Source organism: Piliocolobus tephrosceles, chromosome 2 (genome assembly GCF_002776525.5).
Source record: "Piliocolobus tephrosceles isolate RC106 chromosome 2, ASM277652v3, whole genome shotgun sequence".
NCBI lineage: Eukaryota > Metazoa > Chordata > Mammalia > Primates > Cercopithecidae > Piliocolobus > Piliocolobus tephrosceles.
In genome coordinates this window covers 131,655,973-131,677,023 of record NC_045435.1, presented here as the reverse complement: position 1 = coordinate 131,677,023, position 21,051 = coordinate 131,655,973, and the positions used below count along the sequence as shown (strand labels likewise).

The 21,051-nt window shown below is 35.3% G+C and overlaps 1 protein-coding gene across 33 annotated transcripts in view; it reads right to left on the bottom strand.

Moving 5' to 3' along the window:
- MBNL1 (muscleblind like splicing regulator 1) overlaps positions 1-21,051 on the bottom strand; it is a 222,840-nt gene that overhangs the window by 168,159 nt on the left and 33,630 nt on the right. For 16 of the 33 annotated variants that reach the window (XM_023232088.2, XM_031935249.1, XM_023232087.2 and 13 more), the window contains exon 2: positions 1,075-2,043. The exons of 16 other annotated variants lie outside the window; for them this stretch is intronic. In XM_023232088.2, the coding sequence (XP_023087856.1) occupies positions 1,075-1,248 (174 nt within the window). In that variant the 5' untranslated portion in view covers positions 1,249-2,043. The remainder of the gene's footprint in view (positions 1-1,074; positions 2,044-21,051) is intronic. One more of the 33 variants, XM_023232110.1, reaches the window with a different exon arrangement.

The following is a 21,051-nucleotide window of genomic DNA, read 5'->3' as shown; positions in this document are numbered from 1 at the left end:
ATTTGTAAAGACAAGATGGACCTATGAGACTTTTACTTCTCTACATATGTAGAAGTGATAGTGTCTTCCCAAAGCTTCAAAGAATTAAATTAGGATATTAATATTCAAAAGCAATTTGATTAAACCAAGTAGGTTGAAAGTACCCAGGAACACATTTCTAGTCTTGACCTTGTGTGTCAAAATAAAGACATTTATGTTATCTTTTAAAAGACTCATTTTCAAATATGATACCTGAATTACAAATCCAATGACATTTTTGAATGCCAAGAAATACTAAAGTAAATATTTTAGTATTATGGTGCTCACAAAAGCTAACTTTTAACATTTCTAGCTAAGACTATTACAAATAAAAATATAATCACGATCTAACAGAAAATAAACTACTAAGTTAATTCACTTTAGAATTCTTGAAGCTGGAAAAATCCAATAAACAATAGTACTTACGAGTTTCTACTTATTTATAAAACTCACATTCAACAAAGTTTGTCCGTCAGGTAAGGTGCTGCAGCAGCAGTTCAGCACCTTACTTCTAGCTGTATTTTCCACAAAATGCGTGGCTCTGGCCTTAAAATGCCCACAAAAAAAAAGAAAATCCAAAATGTCAAAATACTAAAAGAGTAAAAAGTCTATCCAAGTTTAGGTGATTTTAAACCTGCTTCTCTTTTGCAACTGTACAATGCCTTTACCAACAAATAAAAATCATCTTCATTCAGCTATTGCCATGGCCTTACATATAATATATGCATTGGCTAAACACTCACATGTAGCTACATTTACCATTTCCAGGGACAGACAGACACTTTGCCATTACTAAATGAAAAATATGTCAACACTTTCTGCTCTAGCAAAAAAAAAACACACGGAGTGAAATGACTGATAAAGTTATTCATAACAAAGTTTGGCCAGACTTGATTCTGTTGCTTTTCGTAAAGTTCCCCAGACCAACATCATCAACACACTGTATAACTAAACTATGAACAAAGCAATCCATAATCCCAAATGCAGAGAACTGTATGTCCATATCCCCCTTATTCAATCATTGAATATCCTTATAAGAATATAATAGTTACTCACTTTCAATGAATCAAAGCAGGCGATTACTCGTCCATTTTCAACTTGGCAGCTTTTCGAAGGATGTGCAAATTTACATTCCGTGTCTGGCCGTGAGCAAGTCCCCCTCTGGAACTCTCTACATACTTCCAGTGTTAGCCATTTTGTGTCCCGAATTGGTGTGACACTAACAGCCATGTTTAGATTTTACAGGTAGTTAAATGTTTCAGTGAAACCAACAAACCCAACCCCCCCAAAAAAGAGCAATAACCAAAAAAAAAAAAAAAGCTGAACTGATGATGAAAATGTCCCCTCAAAATACTTTTCCCCACTCCCTGCTTTAAAAGTACATGGAAAATTGTGTCGTCAATATCAAGGAAAAGATCTCCCACTAGAAATTCACAGCATGAAACTGTTAATTCAAAGAGGTTTTGGTTTTTAGAGAAATACTAGGATTGTAAGTAGATGAACGTTTAAAAGTAGGGCCTGGTATCAGCCTTGTGCTCTCAGTAACCCCTTCCCAGTGCCAATTTGGAGCCCAAAATGCAAGCATGAAAACGTGGCAGACCCTTTGACACCGAATTTCCAAGCTGCTTTCAGCAAAGTTGTCTGAAAGGGAATCTCCTCACAGCTGAATTTGCAATGGAGTTTGGTGGTGCAATCGGTATTGATTAGTTTGGCATAGACAGATGCAGCAGTTTAGAGCAAAATCGAGAAAATGATTTTTTTTTTTTTCTCCTTGATTTCCTGGCAGAAGATATCTTACTTTTTCAGCAAACTTTTCTTTTAACACTAAAGCAGCCTAGGGCAATGCCAGATACTTAGAGCTTTTCTCTTGATTATAAGTAGAAATGGGGGTGTCTGGGCTAGAGGTGGAGGGTGGATGTGCTGTCGTCACAGTCTAGCTGGCAGCAAGCAAGGCAAAAGCAGAGACTGCTCTAGAAGCGGTTCCAAGCAGCAGAGACGTCAGGAAAGGCACTTCTTAGTACCAACCTGTAGAAAAAAGAGATAGGTTAAGATTTACTAAGTAGCACTTCACTGATGTCCTACAGTATCACAACCTTGCCATGTGATACCAGACTAAGTAATATTCAAGTCAGCCTCTCTCTCTCCCTCTCTCTCCCACACATACACACACAAAATACTTACAGTGAGGCATATTGCAGCCAGCCATCGTAGATTTATTAAAAAAAGGGGCCGTTTCCCCTTGTGAAGCAATGCATGGTAGAGAGATAACCAATCACAGATAGTGTTGCAGCAATATTCTGGGCAGAAAGCCAATAGTGTGGGTTGTCTTATGAAAGGTCGCGCCTGTCAGACGTTCATTACTATGCTATAAGCACAGAAAATGTCCATCAGATGTGACTTATTCCACTGCAAGAGGACGAGCATGTGGGTTTTGAATTTACCCAACATGCAGTTAGTGGACTAAACCATGTTAGTTTCAAAACAGCTTCTCAGACAAGTCTAAGCACTTGAAGATCATTACCGGGGAATAAAAAGTAAGGTTTAAAAATTGCAGCTGACTTCCAAGCTGCTTTCCCTCTGGCTCTGTGCAGGGACGGGCACTGAACAGCCTGCTCCTGCTGTCCTGACACGTGAATAAAAAAGGAAAGGGGTGTTTACAAATGGTACATTCTCCTGACCTATCCAATTCACTTCCTTCTAAAGCCCAAGTCCTGCCCCTCCACTGAAAGCAGCACTCATACTGTAAAACTATTCCATTGAGCCCGCAGACACTTTGTCAATATATCACAGGCAGGCAAGATATGAACAAAAGCATCCTTTATTTGTACATTTTTAAGGCAGAAGCTGAGGTCATGTGGGGAAAATAAGGAGTGCAGTGTTGTCAGTGTGTCTGGTAAATCTGAAGTCAACCTCAAGGGAGAAAGTGATTCCATCGCAGAAACATTAAATATTAAGTGAGCAATTTGATTTGAGCAGCGTGATGCACTTCAGAAGTACAATTCCAAACAAAGCTGGAGGGTGGGGGATGAGGGATCCCCTGTTGCCTGATGATCAGTTAACTCAGCACCACAAGACTACTTAGAGCAGGGCATTTTTACTTTTAACAACTTACTTTCTCTATCAGGATTTTTCTTTTTCTTTTCTTTTCTTTTCTTTTTTTTTCAATGTGGCCAATGAGGAAAATAAGGCTTTAAAAAGTAAAATCTTCACATTTTAAAGAGGCAATAACACAGTATGATAACTAGTATTCGATTATACTTCTTCATGAGCAAAATTGCTCTGTTGGCATATGGTATGTTTATAATTTTTGGAATTAAAGTATAGGATATAAATACATATGTACGTTAAAAAACATGAACATCTAGAACTTAAATTGTTTAAGATTAATATTGCCATTTTAACACTAATTTTCCTTAAAAAAAAAAACTACTTTCCAAAACTAGTTGGAAAATACTACAGTAAGACAACAACTTTTGATAGAGATTAAAAAAATCAGTCGAGCGTGATGGATCATGCCTGTAATTTCCGCACTTTGGGAGGCTGGGGCGGGTGGATCAAGAGGTCAGGAGTTCAAGACCAGCCTGACCAACATGGTGAAACACCATCTCTATTAAAAATACAAAAATTAGCCAGGCATGGTAGTGGTGCCTATAATCCCAGCTACTCAGGAGGCTGAGGCAGAAGAATCACTTGAACACGGGAGGCGGAAGCTGCAGTGAGCTGAGATTGTACCACTGCACTCCAGCCTGGGTGACAGAGCAAGACGCTGTCTCAAAAAAAAAAAAAAAAACAACCATGGATGGCTGGGCACAGAATCTCATGCCTATAATCCCAGCACTTTGGGAGGCCAAGGTGGGCAGATCACGAGCGAGGTCAGGAGTTTGAGACCAGCCAGGTCAACATAACAAAAAAACGTCTCTAATAAAAATACAAAACATTAGCCAGGCATGGGGGCGGGCGCCTGTAATCCCAGTTCCTTAGGAGGCTGAGGCAGGAGAATCACTTAGAACCTGGGAGGTGGATGTTGCAGTGAGCCAAGATTGCGCCACTGCACTCCAACCCGTCTCAAAAAAAAAAAAAAACCTCATCCCAGTGTTCAAGAAATATTTTGGTTTTCAAAAAAGTTTCTAGGTCCTAATGCCAGTTTTTATATTTTAAAAAAAAAAAAAAAGGTCCAGTCATAAAGTGTAAGCCGTGTCTGTCTTCCTGAAACTTTGTTCTGCATAAAGAATTACTCAATGATTTCATGCCTTGAGAATGGACCACTTGCATGGTCAACAATCTCTTTAGTCCTTCTCTTCAGAATCTTCAAGTGGCTCACCTGTAACTATTTTCTTCCTCTAAAGCCAGCTAAGATGTCACTTCCTCCAAAAGCTACCAAGATGTCATTACCCCCATCTCTATTCATCCATATATTAAAATAACGCCTTCTCTGAATTATCTCTGCACTTATGCCCTATACAGTGTTTTATTTCCTTATATAACTGACCCACTAGACCATATGGTTTTAAGGACAGAAAAAAATATTATTCATCTCAGTAACCCCATGGCTTAGCATAGTGATGCAAAATAGATGGAGTTCTAAAAATACTGGTAAATTAAATTATCAATTACTGCATCAGGATTTGGATTACCTCTAGGGTACAAAACATACAAACACACACACATGAACACATATATGAATACAACACATGAACACACTGAAACATACACTTGAACACACATACACACACACACACACACACAATCATTGCCTCTATAAATAATGTTCCAGGGTCACGTAGGCCCTTTCAAAACTGCCTCACAATCTAGCCCTGTCCTTGGACAGCTCCCTATCTCATTGCACACAGCAGCTTTTCTAAAACTTCATTACTCTTTCTCCATGTTCATTAGCAACAGTGGATAATAACATTATATGTCATGAGTATTTCATAGCCATATGAAATGGATAGGAAGCCACCTTCCTATCCATGAGTCGTTAACCTATCCTTCTGTTTCTTTCTTAGTCTCCCAGTTCTCCCTCCTCCTGCCTACAGTTAAACTGCCACAAGCCTCCACCTTGACTCATTCATTCTCAAGACCTCCTTCTCTTTCTGCCTCCTCTATACATGCACACTTTGTCTTTCAGCAGTTCCTTCTCTTAGCTTCCAAATGTACTAAAGTAATTCCAAAATGCAGAGGGTGACATGGCAGGAGGAAGAGGACCCTGCCCTGGCTATGCATCCTCCTCTCCCTAATGTACTTAACCCACCCTTCCCAAGCGAATATCTACCATGCTGTTTTTCTGCTTCTTCCTTTCCCATTCACTTCTGAATCCTTATCAGTCTGACTTTCACACCCATTACTTTACTGCTCAGCAAAGGTCATCAATGCTGTCAGGAAAGCCAAGTCCAAAGACTATGTTTTGTTCTTGCCTTTGCTTGACCTGTAACATGATTTACAACTCCCTCTTTCTTGAACCTTTCCCTTTTAACAAAATGACACATTTTATCTTGTTGCTTCTCCCAGTGCTGTACCTCTTGTATCCCCGGCCTGGAGAGGAGTTGCTGAGGGTTCTTGGCAGGTGCCAAGACATGTGTGAGCTCCTGGGACTTGTTACATGCTAACTCCCTGTTTGGTCTGACACACACTTCCTCACCCCTGCAACTTGGCAAATTTCTTCTCCTTGTTTAAACTGCTGTTCAAAAATCACCTTCTCTATAGGGCTGGGCCAACTATGCTAAACATTATTCCATCTCAGAATGTTTTTGATACTTTGTATCTCTTTGTACCTCTCCCCCTCAATGTCGTATATGCCCTGACAACAAGGTGTAGGTCCAGCATTCCCCATCACACAGTTCTTGGAACATAACAGACCTTTTTTAAAAATGTTTGATAAATGAGTAAACTTTATTCATACGTACAGAAATAAACATGTATAAAAGGATGTGGTCCCAACCCTGATGAAATAGATTATTTAATCATGTCTATAGCATCCAGACAATATATATATGAAGATTGGTACCACAAGAAAGATCTGCATTGCTTGGTAGTCATATCTAAATACAACTAACAATTAATTTCTAGAGCTGATTATTTTTCCTTTTTGCCAGGTTACAGACAGTCCCACTCAAGTACAAAATAAACTTTGATTACTAAAATGCTTGCAAATCAGTGTTCTGATTATCTTTATTTTCTGTAGCAGACAAATCCTATTTGCTTCAAAAGTTCTATTGAAAGAATTATAAAGATAGATTTGTACCATTTAATTGTAAAGGAAATAGACAAGGATGATAATCAAAATATTAATAATTAGTTCAGGCATAGATACTGAACAATTAAAACAAATACTGGCCTTTATGCATTAGTCTAGCTGGACTTGATAATGTATGTGCCTGCCCTTGATATAGGGCACTGTGGGCAACTAACTCAAATTATATCCTATAGATTGATTTCACTAAAGTGCTGATATCAGATTATTGTCTTATCTATATTTAAAAAAAAAGAACTTCAAAAAATAGAAATCTCTTTTGGTAAATTAAGATTTTATAGAATTTGGATCAATATTGAATTCACAAAACATTCCTTTAACTAAGTAATGGAGTTTTGTTCTATAGATAGATATAACTTTTAAACATATGTGGGTAATGTCCAGATTGTGAGAATTCTTGCAAACATATTTGGCCTAAAATAAATTTTGTCTCTAAATAATTATTAAAGGAAAGATTTCTACTTCAAAGATAAGTACTAATGGGTACATTGCTTCTGAGGTAAATATCTGGCCTATATTTCAATACATTATAATAAACTTCTCTGAACAACAAAAATATTGTAAGAATCAAACTTAAAAATCTGAATAATAGCTAACAGCAGTCCCTCTTTAACCTACTGATCAAATTCCAAACGCTATAGAGTTTCTTGCTTTATCTGACATCGTCTACAATACCAATATTCCGCCATAAGAACCAATTTCTTCTTGAATGATATCGGAAATCATGTATATATTCTACTTTAAGATAAATATAAGGCAGAAAATAAAAAGGAAAGAAATAACAATTTGAAATGACAGAGATAATAAAAACCAAGAAAAGGATAAAGAAGAATGAAATTATTCTTATTCTTTGAAAACTTATTCTTAAAGATTACATATATATATTTGGCTTCATATGAAGGCCTATTTAAGAGTCACATACCTACTGCTATAGAAGAAAAAGAGATGTTTACAAGGTATGAAAATGAAATTCTCTTCTGGAGAACAGGATGGCCTCTATGAGCAAGGTTAAATTTCTTGCTCACATGTTTACTTATCATTTCAAAAGTTCTTCTAAAGCAAATAAGGCAATCAGTCCAATTACATCCCAGAGTAGTTAGCTGGTAATTTTGAAGACTTTTATTTAATATGCTTTTAATGTTGATATAAGTTATATAGTGAGGACGTTAACAAGTAATTTTTGAGGTCCTTTATTATGATTTTTGTTTAGTAAGGCAGTTTCAATCTAACTGAAAGAGATGGCTAACTTCACCCTATAAGTTTGGAGTTGATAAGAAAGAAACCCTTGCCCAAAACCACAACTTCTTCCCCTGGCTTACTGGTGTCAACAAGTTCATAATTAGCAATGCAGTTCTTTAGTATATTAAGTTTGCTCACACAATTATTCCCAGGGTTTGTCCCAAATATTAACAGAGATCTCCATACACAGTCAACTTAGCATTTCTGGAGGCTGTACAGCTATCTCTGTATTCACTAAGGTGCTAAGTAGAGTAACAAAGATGTTATATATTATATGGGAAGAATTGTCATCTGAATGAGTTAATGCAGTCTTCAGCACTATTCAACTCCACATAGCAAAAAGCAGAGATACGTATTTCTCGGTGAGGGGTAAGCACACTACCAGCAGGACCCACGGCAATTTCAGGTGATGGACAAACAACATCATTTTAACAGATGGATGAGAATGCTAAAACTAGTGTGTCCAGTCTGTGATTACATCAATATTATAACTTAGGAAGAAATTAGTTTAATTTACAAATTTAAAGGGCCAGGCACCGTGGCTCACACCTGTAATGCACCACTTTGGGAGGCTGAAGTGGAGGATTGCTTGAGGCCAGGTGTTCGAGACCAGCCTGAACAACACAGTAGGACCCTATATCTACAAAAAATACGAAAATTAGGCAGGATGACAAATGCCTGTAGTCCCAGCCACTTGGGAGGCTGAGGCAGGAACACTGCTTGAGCACAGGATGTCAAGGCTGCAGTAAGCCATGATCACATCACTGCACTCCAACCTGGGCAACAGAGTGAGACCCTGTCTGAAAAAAATATATATATTAATTAAATAAATTTTTTAAAAAGATTTAAAGAATATATACATATATACACACACATATACATAACAGACTATATATAAATAAAAATCATGAAGGAGATATGTAAATGACTAAGTTTTAGCAATACTGCAAAGAAAAAGTTAACTTTCAATCACACATCCTCTGGAATGGCATAGAGAATGCCAATGTGGCCTGCTGGTCTGACACATTTCAGACTAGCTGCTGCCAAGAAAGGAAGATTGTGTTTACTAACTCAAATAAGTAGCCTAAGGTCTGTCGAAGTAGTCTTTTGGAATTCCGATCCATTCAACAGTTTGGTTCCCTAAATCACCTAGTGGTCTACTGTAGGAAGGATAATGAAGGAGTGTTGTTTAGGTGACATACTACTGCCAAAGATTAGAATTCCAGAGGCAACTAAACTGCATTCAAATTAGAAAATGATTGTTGATCCTTAAGTATTTATATTTAGAACAAAACAGAACATAAAGCTTCTATACAGGCAATGATTTAAAAGTGAATTTTGAATTAATTCCTATATCAGGCAAAATTTTTAAAAATGTAAAAGGTTTAAGCTCACTAGAAGATAATTATTACAATGAATCACTGTACTTTGCATACTAGCTCTATACCCCAATAGGCCTTCGTCCAAGTCCCTACTGCAAAGTTATCTTCTTGGAAGATTTTCAGCCCACCATCCAGAGCACCCAGACTTCCTTTCCTCCCAACAGCAGTCCAGACTTGTTTTGAGAGAAGTACATAACATTACACTTCCAGCCTGAGCAACATAGTGAAACCCCATCTCTATAGAAAATACATTTTTAAAAAAATAACGACACATGATGGCATGTGCTTGTGGTCCCAGCTACTTGGGAGGCTGAAATGGGAGTACTGCTTGAGCCCAGGAGTTCAAGACTGCAGTAAACTATGACTGAGCCACTGTACTCTAGCCTAGGTAACAGAGTGAGACCTCGTCTCAAAAAACAAAACAAACAAAAAAAACCCACCTAATACTACGTAGTACTGTGAAGAAAGCAGACTAATATTGCACACTTATCTCGCTATCTGCTTATCACTTGCCTTTGCCACAAAAATGTAAGCTCCATAAGAGAAGGCAGTTGTTACCTTAGTTCTTCATTAATAGAAACAGATCACCAAAACAGTGCCTGGCCCAGAGGAAGCAAACAATTAATATTTGTGATATGACTGAATATTTTTCTTAGTATATCAGACTAGTTTGTATTTTTGACAAATTACAATGCTTAAGCTATACGGTTTAGTACCCTGGGGATGTCACCTTTATAAGTGAATGAAACCAGCATCAAACGTCACTCACTGGAAAGAGAACATGAGGCGATTAAGTTAAAATAGCAACATATTTAAATACCTCCTTGATTATGAAGTTGAAGAAAGATATTTTGAGCCACAGAATATTCGAAACAGATTTATGTGGCTTTGCAAATTTAAAATATTTAAATAATTATCTGTGAATTTCTGACAGAACCAGTCTTCAATTCCAGCAAAAGAAACACTGCATTTTTTCTGATGCTATTCAAAGAGGAAGTATTTTAACATTTCCTTATACAAGAAGGTATAGTGAGATAAAATTGTGAATGCTACTTAATTGTTCTACAAGAGAAAGCACTATTCCTAATTAGTGTTTTATTTACCTATATATTACACAAAGACATTATCTTGTTAGCCTCAGGTAGACATATCTGATCTGTACATATCATTTAATATTTAAAAATAGTAAATAGGTTATCAGAACATAGACTACAGCAAAATTTAACATGCTGTTATGTGCTCAAGAACTAAATGGTAGAAAAATCAAATCTCATCATCTTGGCAATTTTCAGAAAGAATGGTACAGTGACCCAATCCAAATCTGTCAATGTAGAATTAACACAACAAAAATGTGAACGCTAAATGAAATGCAATACACAGTAATACTGTAATTCCCGTTACAATGCCCTGATTATAGACTTTGATTCTAAAGTTTACTTAAATGAGTATTATTTTATTTGACACAGCAACTAAGGGCCAAAATCATAGTTTTCATATTCAACCTCTGTATCTGCTGAACATCACCAAGCTTCTTGCTGAGGTTGGTGGCATCTCTGCCTAAAACATTTTAAAATATGATGTTCACTGCTTTAAAAATGGTACCAAATTCATCTGTGCATCCCTAATGACATTACTGCACAATACAAAACTAAGTATGAAGTTAATCCATCAGAGAACTAAGAAAATATTTCCACAGCATCTCATACATTGTTGAAATTTGCTGCATTTTGTACCTCTTTGCCCCTCTATTCCAACTTTCTCTTTCACACAGAAATCATTCTCACAACCAACAGTCATAAGATCTTCTCCATAATTAACCTATATTTGTTTTCTATTTTAGCAGACTCAAGTAGGATAAATTACAAAATCAACATGTGAAAAAAATGGCAGATATAATTTTTTTTAAAAACCTGCCCAAAATATAAAGCATATCTCATTAGGATCAAATTTAATAGTTGTTACACCGTTCAAAATTTCTAAAAATTGAATGTGATAATTGCCCTCAATACTACCCACTAAATCTGACCACACAAGCTTTATCTTAACAAATAGATTTTGAATTTCCAAATGTCTGATTTTAAACCTTGCATGATAACCTCCATCAGGAAAATTGTATTAGTTTATTTGTAATGAATATGGCCCAAAATATGTGATTTATTAATCATTATGAGAAAAGTATAGAAAAATCTATGCCTATAATAAAATAAAAAGATCTAAAATAATTATTCTTCAGAATACAATGACTAAAACCAATTACAAATGAATATGGAATTGCTCAAATGTATCCCAAAAAAATAAATTAGTGAACTTCTCATGACACAACATAATACACAAATACTTCCTCCATTCCACATAATCAGTAAAAGTCCCTATTATTTCACTAACGTATTTCTTATTCCAAACTTACAAATACTCAAGCCACATAGGTGCTACACAGTTTAACATTACAATCCTATGGATAATTCTACTGACTTATACAACTGACCTTAAGGATTACTTTTTAACGAATAATCTCAAACATACTTTAAAAAAATATACCAATGTTAACTGAATATATTCCTCATAATATCTATTCTTCATAACACTATATGTCAGTTTAACCTGACTTTTTTTCAAAAAAAAAAAAATAAACTCACATATGCTCACAAACAAGAAAAATGTTTTCACTGACTAACGGTGACTCAAGACCCAGTTGTTTTTCCCTGGTTTAAAATAAGACTAAGATACGCCACAAAACAAAGACATGCATTGACAACTCCTATTTTCACTTCAATGTAACTTAAATATCCTTTGAGGAAGGTTTCACATAATTCACATACCTAACTTGGTCCAGAGATTAAACAACAAATTATGTTAATATTCTACAATATAAAATATGTTAATGATCTTTCTATGTCAATAGAAACAGATCAATAATGTTTTAACAATTATATATTACTCCACCATATGTCCATTTTGTTATCAGTAATCAACTAAGCTAATGCCAATTTTTCACTCTTTTAATCAATGCTGAAATTGTATGTAAAAAGCTATGCTTATATTTGAGTAATTTTAATAATATAAATCCTTAGAACATGAAGTGTATTCATATACGTATTAACTTTGAACTAGATTAAAAATCTTCAAGAAAACCTCTACCAATATGTACTGCCAAGAGTCAATAACATATTTTTCTATATTTGTTAAGCCTATGCTGTACTTTATCTACAATGTAAATTTCTCTTGTGGGAACATGCAAAAAAAAGTATGTCTTTTTCTGTAAATAGAACTAAAAGCCTGTTTTTGTATTTTTCCAAAATATTTTCAACTTTTAGCCCTCATATAGCAGCTAATCAATAGAAACATTTGTAAAATCAGTTTCCAACTCCTGTTGCATCAAAACATAGCATTTCATTCCTAAAACAATCATAGTATTTGCATTTTGTAATTATTTACAAAGAAACAGAGGCTAGAATTTAGAAGAAATGTTTGGGTTGACAAAGTATCAAAATGGACAATAAACACTTTATTGTTGTTTTCTTATTAACCAAAGGAAAATGTGCAGTTTTAAGAATCTGCAGGGAGCGAGACTCCGTCTCAAAAAAAAAAAAAAAAAAAAAAAAAAAGAATCTGCAGGGCACGTTATACTTGGGAAATCTCTGACAACACTATAAGAGTATGAAAATGCTTTTCTTTAACACATTATTTCCACAAATGTCAGAAAATATCTGCTACTCTTTCTTTTTTTAGATGCTAACTGATTAAAGGAAATGGTTTCTGACAACTGCTATATATAAAGCAAAGCATTATCAAACTAGCTAAGGCACAACAGAACTCTGGAAAACTCATGTAGACCCAAGCATATTTTCCCATGTAGTAATTTTCCCTGAGGCTGGGGTTCCACTTGTAGTCATTCCTGAGTCAGGAGTGGGGAGTCTCCCTGAAGCAGCATGCACTTCTAATTAAAATAACCAAGATAGGTATATACTTTTGTATGATTATGCCTTTGCATGTATGTCCTGTTGGAAAATAAAAACATTCTGACCTCACTTTGTTCTCCTCAAACTCTCTTAGTTATTAAATAACAGTCTACAGAATAAAGTACCTGAAAGTGAATTTTTACAAGACTTTAAATATGGTTGGTTGGCAGAATGTGAGCATTTCCAATGCTTTTATTTTGACAATGTGATTTTACCATGTTGTCGGAGTATAAATAAAGTCAGGCTTTTCAGGAGATGAGATCGAAAATTTTATTATTACAAATTTGTACTTTCAAAAGAGAATGCATATTGAACAGAAACTATAAGGGAGCATGAGATTTAGTTCCCTTGCTGAATAGAAAACAATACCCTTTTCTTAATTATTTTAATTACACATAAGGTTCTATGCATTCTGCAAAAGCTGTAACAAATAAGGAAACACAAAGAATAAACTACATCCTTTTAATGAGACAGGGATTAAAGCTCTATATGTTTCCATCAGCATCATATGCTCTTAAAAAGTAATGACCAGCTTTCCGCAGCAAATCAGAATGCAATCGTAGCTAGCTAATAAACTGAAATAATTGCAAATTGTTTATTAACAGCAACATTTGTTTCTCTGGGATACTGATGCTCCAGAAAGATTATTGGATTATCTGAGTCAGGTGGATTACTGGATTATCTCAGTCACTCGTAGGTGACTGTCAAAAATATATACTGTTCCTGGGACCTACCCTAGACCTACTGAGGATAGAAACCAGGAATCTATGTTTTCCCAGGTTATTTTTAATTCCATTAAATGTTGGCAACCATAATTGATCAAGGCTAAAATATTACTCTTACCAGAGATTGCTTACTCTGTTTCTACCCTATAACTTTACCTAAGAAACCAGAGGATCTTCGCTGATAAAATGACCTATTTAAAGATTTGGTGACACGATCTTTGATTATACTCTTATCAACTACTTCAGCAAACTAGTATGCTTATAAAATGTTACAAAAAAGCTCTGTTATGATTATTATTATTTTAAATCATGCATGCCACTCCACGTCACTCTAAGATACTCCACGTCACTCTAAGATACTACACCATATACAACAATTTTTTTTTTTTTTGAGACGGAGTCTCACACTGTCACCTAGGCTGGAGTGCAGTGTATGATCTCGGCTCACTACAAGCTCCGCCTCCCGGGTTCACGCCATTCTCCTGCCTCAACCTCCCAAGTAGCTGGGACTACAGGTGCCCACCACCACGCCTGGATAATTTTTTGTATTTTTAGTAGAGACGGGGTTTCACCGTATTAGCCAGGATGGTCTTGATCTCCTGACCTCGTGATTCGCCCGCCTCGGCCTCCCAAAGTGCTGGGATTACAGGCATGACCCACCGCACCTGGCCACTATATACAACTATTGATCATTCCTCAAACCATTTACGTTTTAGTTCTGCCCAGCAGTTCACTACAACTTAGCATGCAAAAGCTACTTCACTGGTAAAAAAATTCCTCACAATATTTAAAGGAATACACCGAGCAAATTAAAAGAGCAATCATGTAGCAATCTCAAAACTTTCCATATTTTCCTATCAAATGTCTAATGAACTATCATATATAACCGCACACAAATAAAACGCTTTACAGATTGTGATATTTAGGTTCCTTATTTATTGCTTATAATAAGAATTTATAACAATAAAATTATTTTGTAAAAAAGATAAACAAGGAACCTATTCAACCTATAAAATATAATTAAATATATATATTATAAATACAATATAAAATGAGGATTAATGTGTGTGTGTGTGCACCCCCAAAGAATAAGGAAAAACATTTACATTGGATTTAGTCAAATTATTTTCTTCATATACAACAAAAACCTAGTCCTTGGAATTTAAATTAAAGTAAAACCTCTGTGTTAAAGTTAGCAGGGGGGAAAAACAACCACTTTTATCCTGGATAAAACTGAAAATGTGTGCTCCTTCATTATGTAATGCCCCTTAAAAAGATTAATTTTTGAAAAGCTGGCTTGTGCTACATTCTACGCATGTACTGAGCTTTCTTTCTGGCTTACACATAAAATCTGCAAGGTGTTCATTTGGTTCTTTAATTTAAAAACAAATGTTTCAGGATGGGCACAGTGGCTCATGCCTATAATCGCAGCACTTTGAGAGACCAAGGTGGGAGTCCTGCTTGAGCCCAAGTGTTTGAGACCAGCCTGAACAACACAGCGAGACTTCTGTCTCTACAGAAAATACAAAAATTAGCCAGGCATGGTAGTGCATGCCTGCAGTACCAGCTACTTGGGAGGCTGAGGCAGGAGGATTGTTTCAGCCTGTGAGGCTGCAGTAAGATGAGATCATGCCACTGCACTTCAGCCTGGGCAACAAAGGGAGACCCTGTCTCAAAAAAACAAAAAGTTTCCATTGAAGAAGCCAAGCAGAGAAATGTACTTTCCCCCCAACAACTTATACATTCTATTATTCAAAAATAGCAAATGATATCTTATATACTGACATGCAATTTATTTTCAGCCTAATTATTTGTTCCTCACAACTCTAAGAGATGGTTGGTTATATTATTTTGCTCATTTGTGAACAAATAAATCAAGGCTTGCATGGTTAAGTGACTGACCCATCAAAATCCCTATGCTAAATAAATGGAAGAACCAGGACTCCAAATCAGCTCTTCTGATTTCAAACGTAAAACTTCATTCACGATACATGCTAGCAATTTAATACCAAACTTGGTAGAAATGACAGCGACTACTAATATATACAACAGAAGCCAAAAAAAGGGAGAGATAGGGGGGTGAGTGGGATATATTGGAGGTACCACTACTGCATCGCTTGTGGTTAGCTCAGTTAGGTGTGTGTAAGTGAAGGAGAAACCCCTGAATATTGATTCTAGAGAAGATAAGATGGTCTCTTTTACAGAGCTGAGAATGGATGCTATTGTTCTTTTATGTCCATGGGGTAGACACTAAACATTAATAATGTATACCTGGAGACAAGAAAATTCTACATTTCAGATACAAATGTATTCTCAATTAAGATTGTTAATCAATTTTGAATAGATTATGAAGTTCTAAATACTCAGTAGCTGATTTTGAAAGATTAATTGTCAATGAAGTGGTCTTTGAGTATGATTTTTAAAATGTATTTATCAGCCCTCCGAGCAACAGGAGTCTACATTTTCTTCAGAGCTTTTCTTAGAGAAGCTTAAAATATGTCAGCAGAAAAATTCCACATAGGTGAAATGCAATGCTGCTTTAAAAGTATAAAACTGATATATGCTGACTATGCATACAGTAAGACTGATCTAGATAAACTACTAAAACAGTATTTGAAGAGCAATGAAGGAGATGGAATACTGTCTGAAATGTTTCAAAGCCATAGTCATGCCAATTGTTTACTAGGGTGGTGCAAAAGTAATTTCAATATTTGCAATAGTTTTTAAAACCGCAATTACTTTTGCACCAACTTAATTAACAGCTGATAAAACCATTAAAAATATGTCAGAAAGAAAGCACTGAGGGATTGAAATGGCATAAATGACTTTTTTTTCTTTTACATGTACCAAAGCTGTTCTTTATTAATACTGGTTACTTTTTGGCACACAGAAATCACAAATATTAAGTTGACTTATAAAAAGAAAACTCCAAGTCAAAACAATTTAAAAAATTATAATCCTGGTTCTGCTTCCTCAAATATTTCCTTTGAGAAAAATTACAGGAGTGTGTTTTTCTAATTGTGCTTCTTTTTTTAGGTTTTCTTTCTTTGTTTCCTACTATCCTAGGAAAAGAAATGTTTTCCTTAAAGAAATTCAAATACATTTAACAGTAACTTTATTAAATGAATAAACGTATTCATTAACAATAAACAGTACACATAAAATATGTGTATTGATTATATTAACTGCCTATTGACCACCTTGTATATGTAGCCTGGACGTAGCGAGAATACTTGGATCCAGCCTTTAATAATTTGATGCTTAATTAAAGGTATAAAACTAACACACAAATAACTACATATAAAAAAGAAAGCGAGAAGTATACAGTAGAGGGAACAAGAAAGTTTGATAAGTTAAAGAGAGAGGTCAAGGGAGTTTCAAAAGGGATAAGAAATGTAAGGTTGGTCTGGAAGGACAAGTTCCATTTGGTTAGAGACAAAAAGGGGTAGAAATCCAGACTGTAGAAATCCAGACAGTAATGGCAGGGATGTGGGAAAGCACTGCATATGAACACTGGGAGAACTGGTCTGTATGGAACACCCGTATGTAATGGGGCTGGCAAGAGATGACCCTGAAACTTTGGGCTGAAGCCAAATCAGTAAGGGCCTTAAAGGCAGGCTAAAGAACTCAGCCTTCACTTCTTAAGTAATTGGAATTCACCCATTCAAGACTTCACCCAAGGGCAGAGTCAGAATATTTAACTAAACACCCAAAGGGCTAAGAATAAGACAGTATATGGGATCTGAAGAAATCTTAACAAATAAACTCAGGATTTTTTTACTCCCGAAAGCTTCTGCTTCAGTTGCCAGGAAGCTGAGAGATAAATTTAGTGCTTTAATTTCATCTTAAGTACTTGTTCCATTTCTTTGCCTTCTAATTGATTAAAACAAAACAAAACAAACAAAAAAAAGACAGTCCTATCTGACGTGCACTTTACTTTTGTAAGCTTGATGAGGTATACATCACACATAAACAAAATTAAAGTAACGTTTGTTCTGGTACCAGGGAAAGTTGTAGATGCAACACTTAAAGTTTCAGAAGAGAAAAAGTAATTTATAATTTCCCCACCAAGTAAAGTTCATTCCTCTATAAATATTTCAATGAAAGACGGCTGCCCTGAATTAAAATACTCAGTTACTGCAGTTGGTGATTGCTCTAAAATCTACAAGCACTGGGTCAGCAACCTATCTTCTTGCCTGGCTGTCCAGTTTGACCTTCCATGTGAATCTGTGCTCCTATCATGATGCCAAAACGACCTTCTGAAACTTACAAGGCTTCCAAAGCTGCAGATATTTTCAGCTGTATCAGCCTGGCTGTCACAGCATTCTGCACAGTGAGTGGCAAAACTGCAGCCTCCTGTACTAGCCTGACCTTTTAAACTCACAACATTTTGCTGCTGCTCAAAATGAGTTTTCTCTTCCCATATTATTTTGTGATGCTATTTCTCTTGTTTAATTGTAAAGCATTGATGCTAAGCATAAAATGGTGTTTTTCTTTACATGAAAATAAAATCCTTCCTTCATGCATAGTAAACCTAACATTGGTAGATGCTGTAAAATAAATATTTACTGGCATGTATAAATAATTTTTTTTAATTTTTGAAAATCTTGTGGCAACAAAACCTAACAAAATGTCACTATTTCTGCAATGGCCAATTTGAAAATTGAGAGATGTCTGAATTTTATAACTATTTAATATCTGTTTATGTTTACCATTATGTATTCAATATCTAGCACAGTGCCTAGAACATTAAAAATTCAAATTAATATTATGTGAATGTAACAGAATCTGCATGTTTAATATATTTCATTTACCACAGTACTATTAAACTGAAATATAGGTGCTTAATTTTCTTGCCAAAAAATTAGTATATTAGCATGGAATCTTTAATCTGAATACACACACACACACACACACACACACGTATCCCTAAGAATTCTTGGTACTTAAAGGTAAAATCATTTTCAAATACATTGATATCAGGTCACTGACAAGCAGAAAACTGTTATATGAATAAGTTAAAACTTTAAATTTGCAAAGGTATATTAGAATACCTTTATTTTGTTTCTATTTAGGGTCTGTGGATACTGTATTTTCACAAGCCCCCACTTGTATTCAATACAGGGAACCACAAAATGATATTAATATTTCAGAGCAAATTTGTCAACTAACTCATTAGTTGGAGAATGGATCCCTTAGCTTCATACATTTACTCTATTTCATTTTTAGCTACAACTTGTGCACTACTTCACAATCATTTATGGAATATATAGACATATAGGGATATGACACAAAAACATGCACACATACATACAGGGACATGCTCTAATTACTAGGGATTTGCGGGGAAGTGAGAAAAGTTTATCGGAAATCTCCAAGTGAACGTAGAGCTATTAAATTTTCAATGATATGTTTGTCTTTTTTAATGCTGGCAATAGATTTCTGTGTTTTAATGATGAAAAATGAATTGAATTACCCTAATACCTTCAATAATGCAGCTGAATAGATTACAAGAGCATTTGAAACCCTTTTTGGGCTCAAGACACTTCTTAAAAGGTGCCATTCAGCAAGCCATCCAACAGAGCAATTGACAGAGTGCTATGTCACTCAGAAGTGACATCAGAAACTTCACAGGTGGTAATGATTTTGAGTCTAAAAGTAGATTTTGCTGATCTTGGCGAGTGCTGGGGCAGAGGGTATTAGGTGTGAGTAGAACTAATACTGAGCAAACCACACAGGCAGATTAGGCTATTCGATATATCCCTCCTTTCAAAGCTAGTGAAACTTCAAAGTCCATTCCATAGTCTGCTCTTTTATGACCACAATGCTTAAAAAAAAATCTTCCACATCTTATCTTCTTCATTGAGTTTTTCCAGAATTAACTTGGAGTAGGTCTCAAATCTACATGCAAAGAGTATTTGTGTACCTAATTCATACCATACTGATAGAAATAAACAAGCAGAAAAACAGCAAAACTCCTGGGTTGAGACCTCAGCTCTCACAGTACCTTACCATATGACCCTTGAGCAAATCCCCTAACCTTAATCTTTCCAAGCCTCAATCTTCTCACTTCTGAGCCAGAAAGATAACAATGCCTAAATCACACAGAATTGTATACGAGCTATGTATGATCACACAGGTAAAATAGTAAGTTCCTATGAGGTAAGCAGCTATTTTACTAATTATTAGAATGGCTAAAGCTCTGACCTTTTGTTGTTTTGCTTTTATTATTTCACTTATGAATGGGCCTTTTTCTATAGGCCATAAACTTCAGAAAATTAGAAACCATATTCTAAATTTATCTTAAAAATTGCAATTAAAATCTTACAGTAAAACTTTATATGTAATGGGCTTTAAACAAATATTTGTGATTAAAAGTGAATAATAATAAGCAATAAAATCCTGAATTTTCTAACCTAGAATGCAGATTAAATCCTGGAAACAAGGAACAAACACATCACAGCCGAATGGGGTCTTATAGAAGAATATGCACAGTTGCACTTTCACCATTTTAAAGTCTGAAAGTTAGCCTACAAAATACAGCTTTCTTCCCTGTGTAGAAAGAAAAACTGGAGGAAAAAAGAGCATCATGTGCATATTTAAAATTCTCTCATTAAAGTTAAATACAACTCACCTCTCTCTAATTGATTTTTTTTTTCTGTTAACATAAAAGTTGTAGGCTCTGAAACTTGGTTACCAATCCTGAGTGTTTTAACCTGCTCCCAATCAGGAATTTAGCATGAGGAAGATTCAGATGAACTGTTATGTCCCCACCTTTCTCCGAAACTGCCAGCATCAGAAATAAATTAATTTCTTCTGTCTAGTCCAGGATGATACTATGGTGGGCATCACACTTATTTATCAAACACTTGAACAGAAAAACTAAATGGTTTACATATCAAATCACATCATTTTAATAAATTATGAGTTGATTTTGTCTCTTCTCCAATATATATAAAGTATCTAAAGAGTTAACCTGTCTACCGAACGGTTTTAGGCAAATTCCACACTCTGCCCACAAACAGCCTATTCTTGGCTTCTTTGTGCCCACTTTGTTTTGCCTGTCCATTATTTGTGAATATTTCTATCACTATACTGGAAATTACTTTGAGAACAGGCACATCTTACCTCTTTATCCTCCAAAGGGTATAGCATGATACGTAGCACACTGGCTCTGCACTCAATATTTGCTAAACAAGGATGCTTTCTCTTGCAGTCAAAAGCAAAGCAAAGACTTTCATTTTATATAAATAAATTTTTCTCTAAAAACACATAATCACATAATTTTATTTGCTATATGTTCTAAATAGCTCTATGAAGAGAGGAATTTGTTAGCAAAGTGACAGCACAACTCTACAATTAATAGCTTATCTTTTAAAGTCACAGGCTACATCACATGTAAAGTTACAGAGAGCAGAGACTGATGTATAAATTAGATGATGTAACATAAAAGCATAAAATAATCAAACAACCAAACA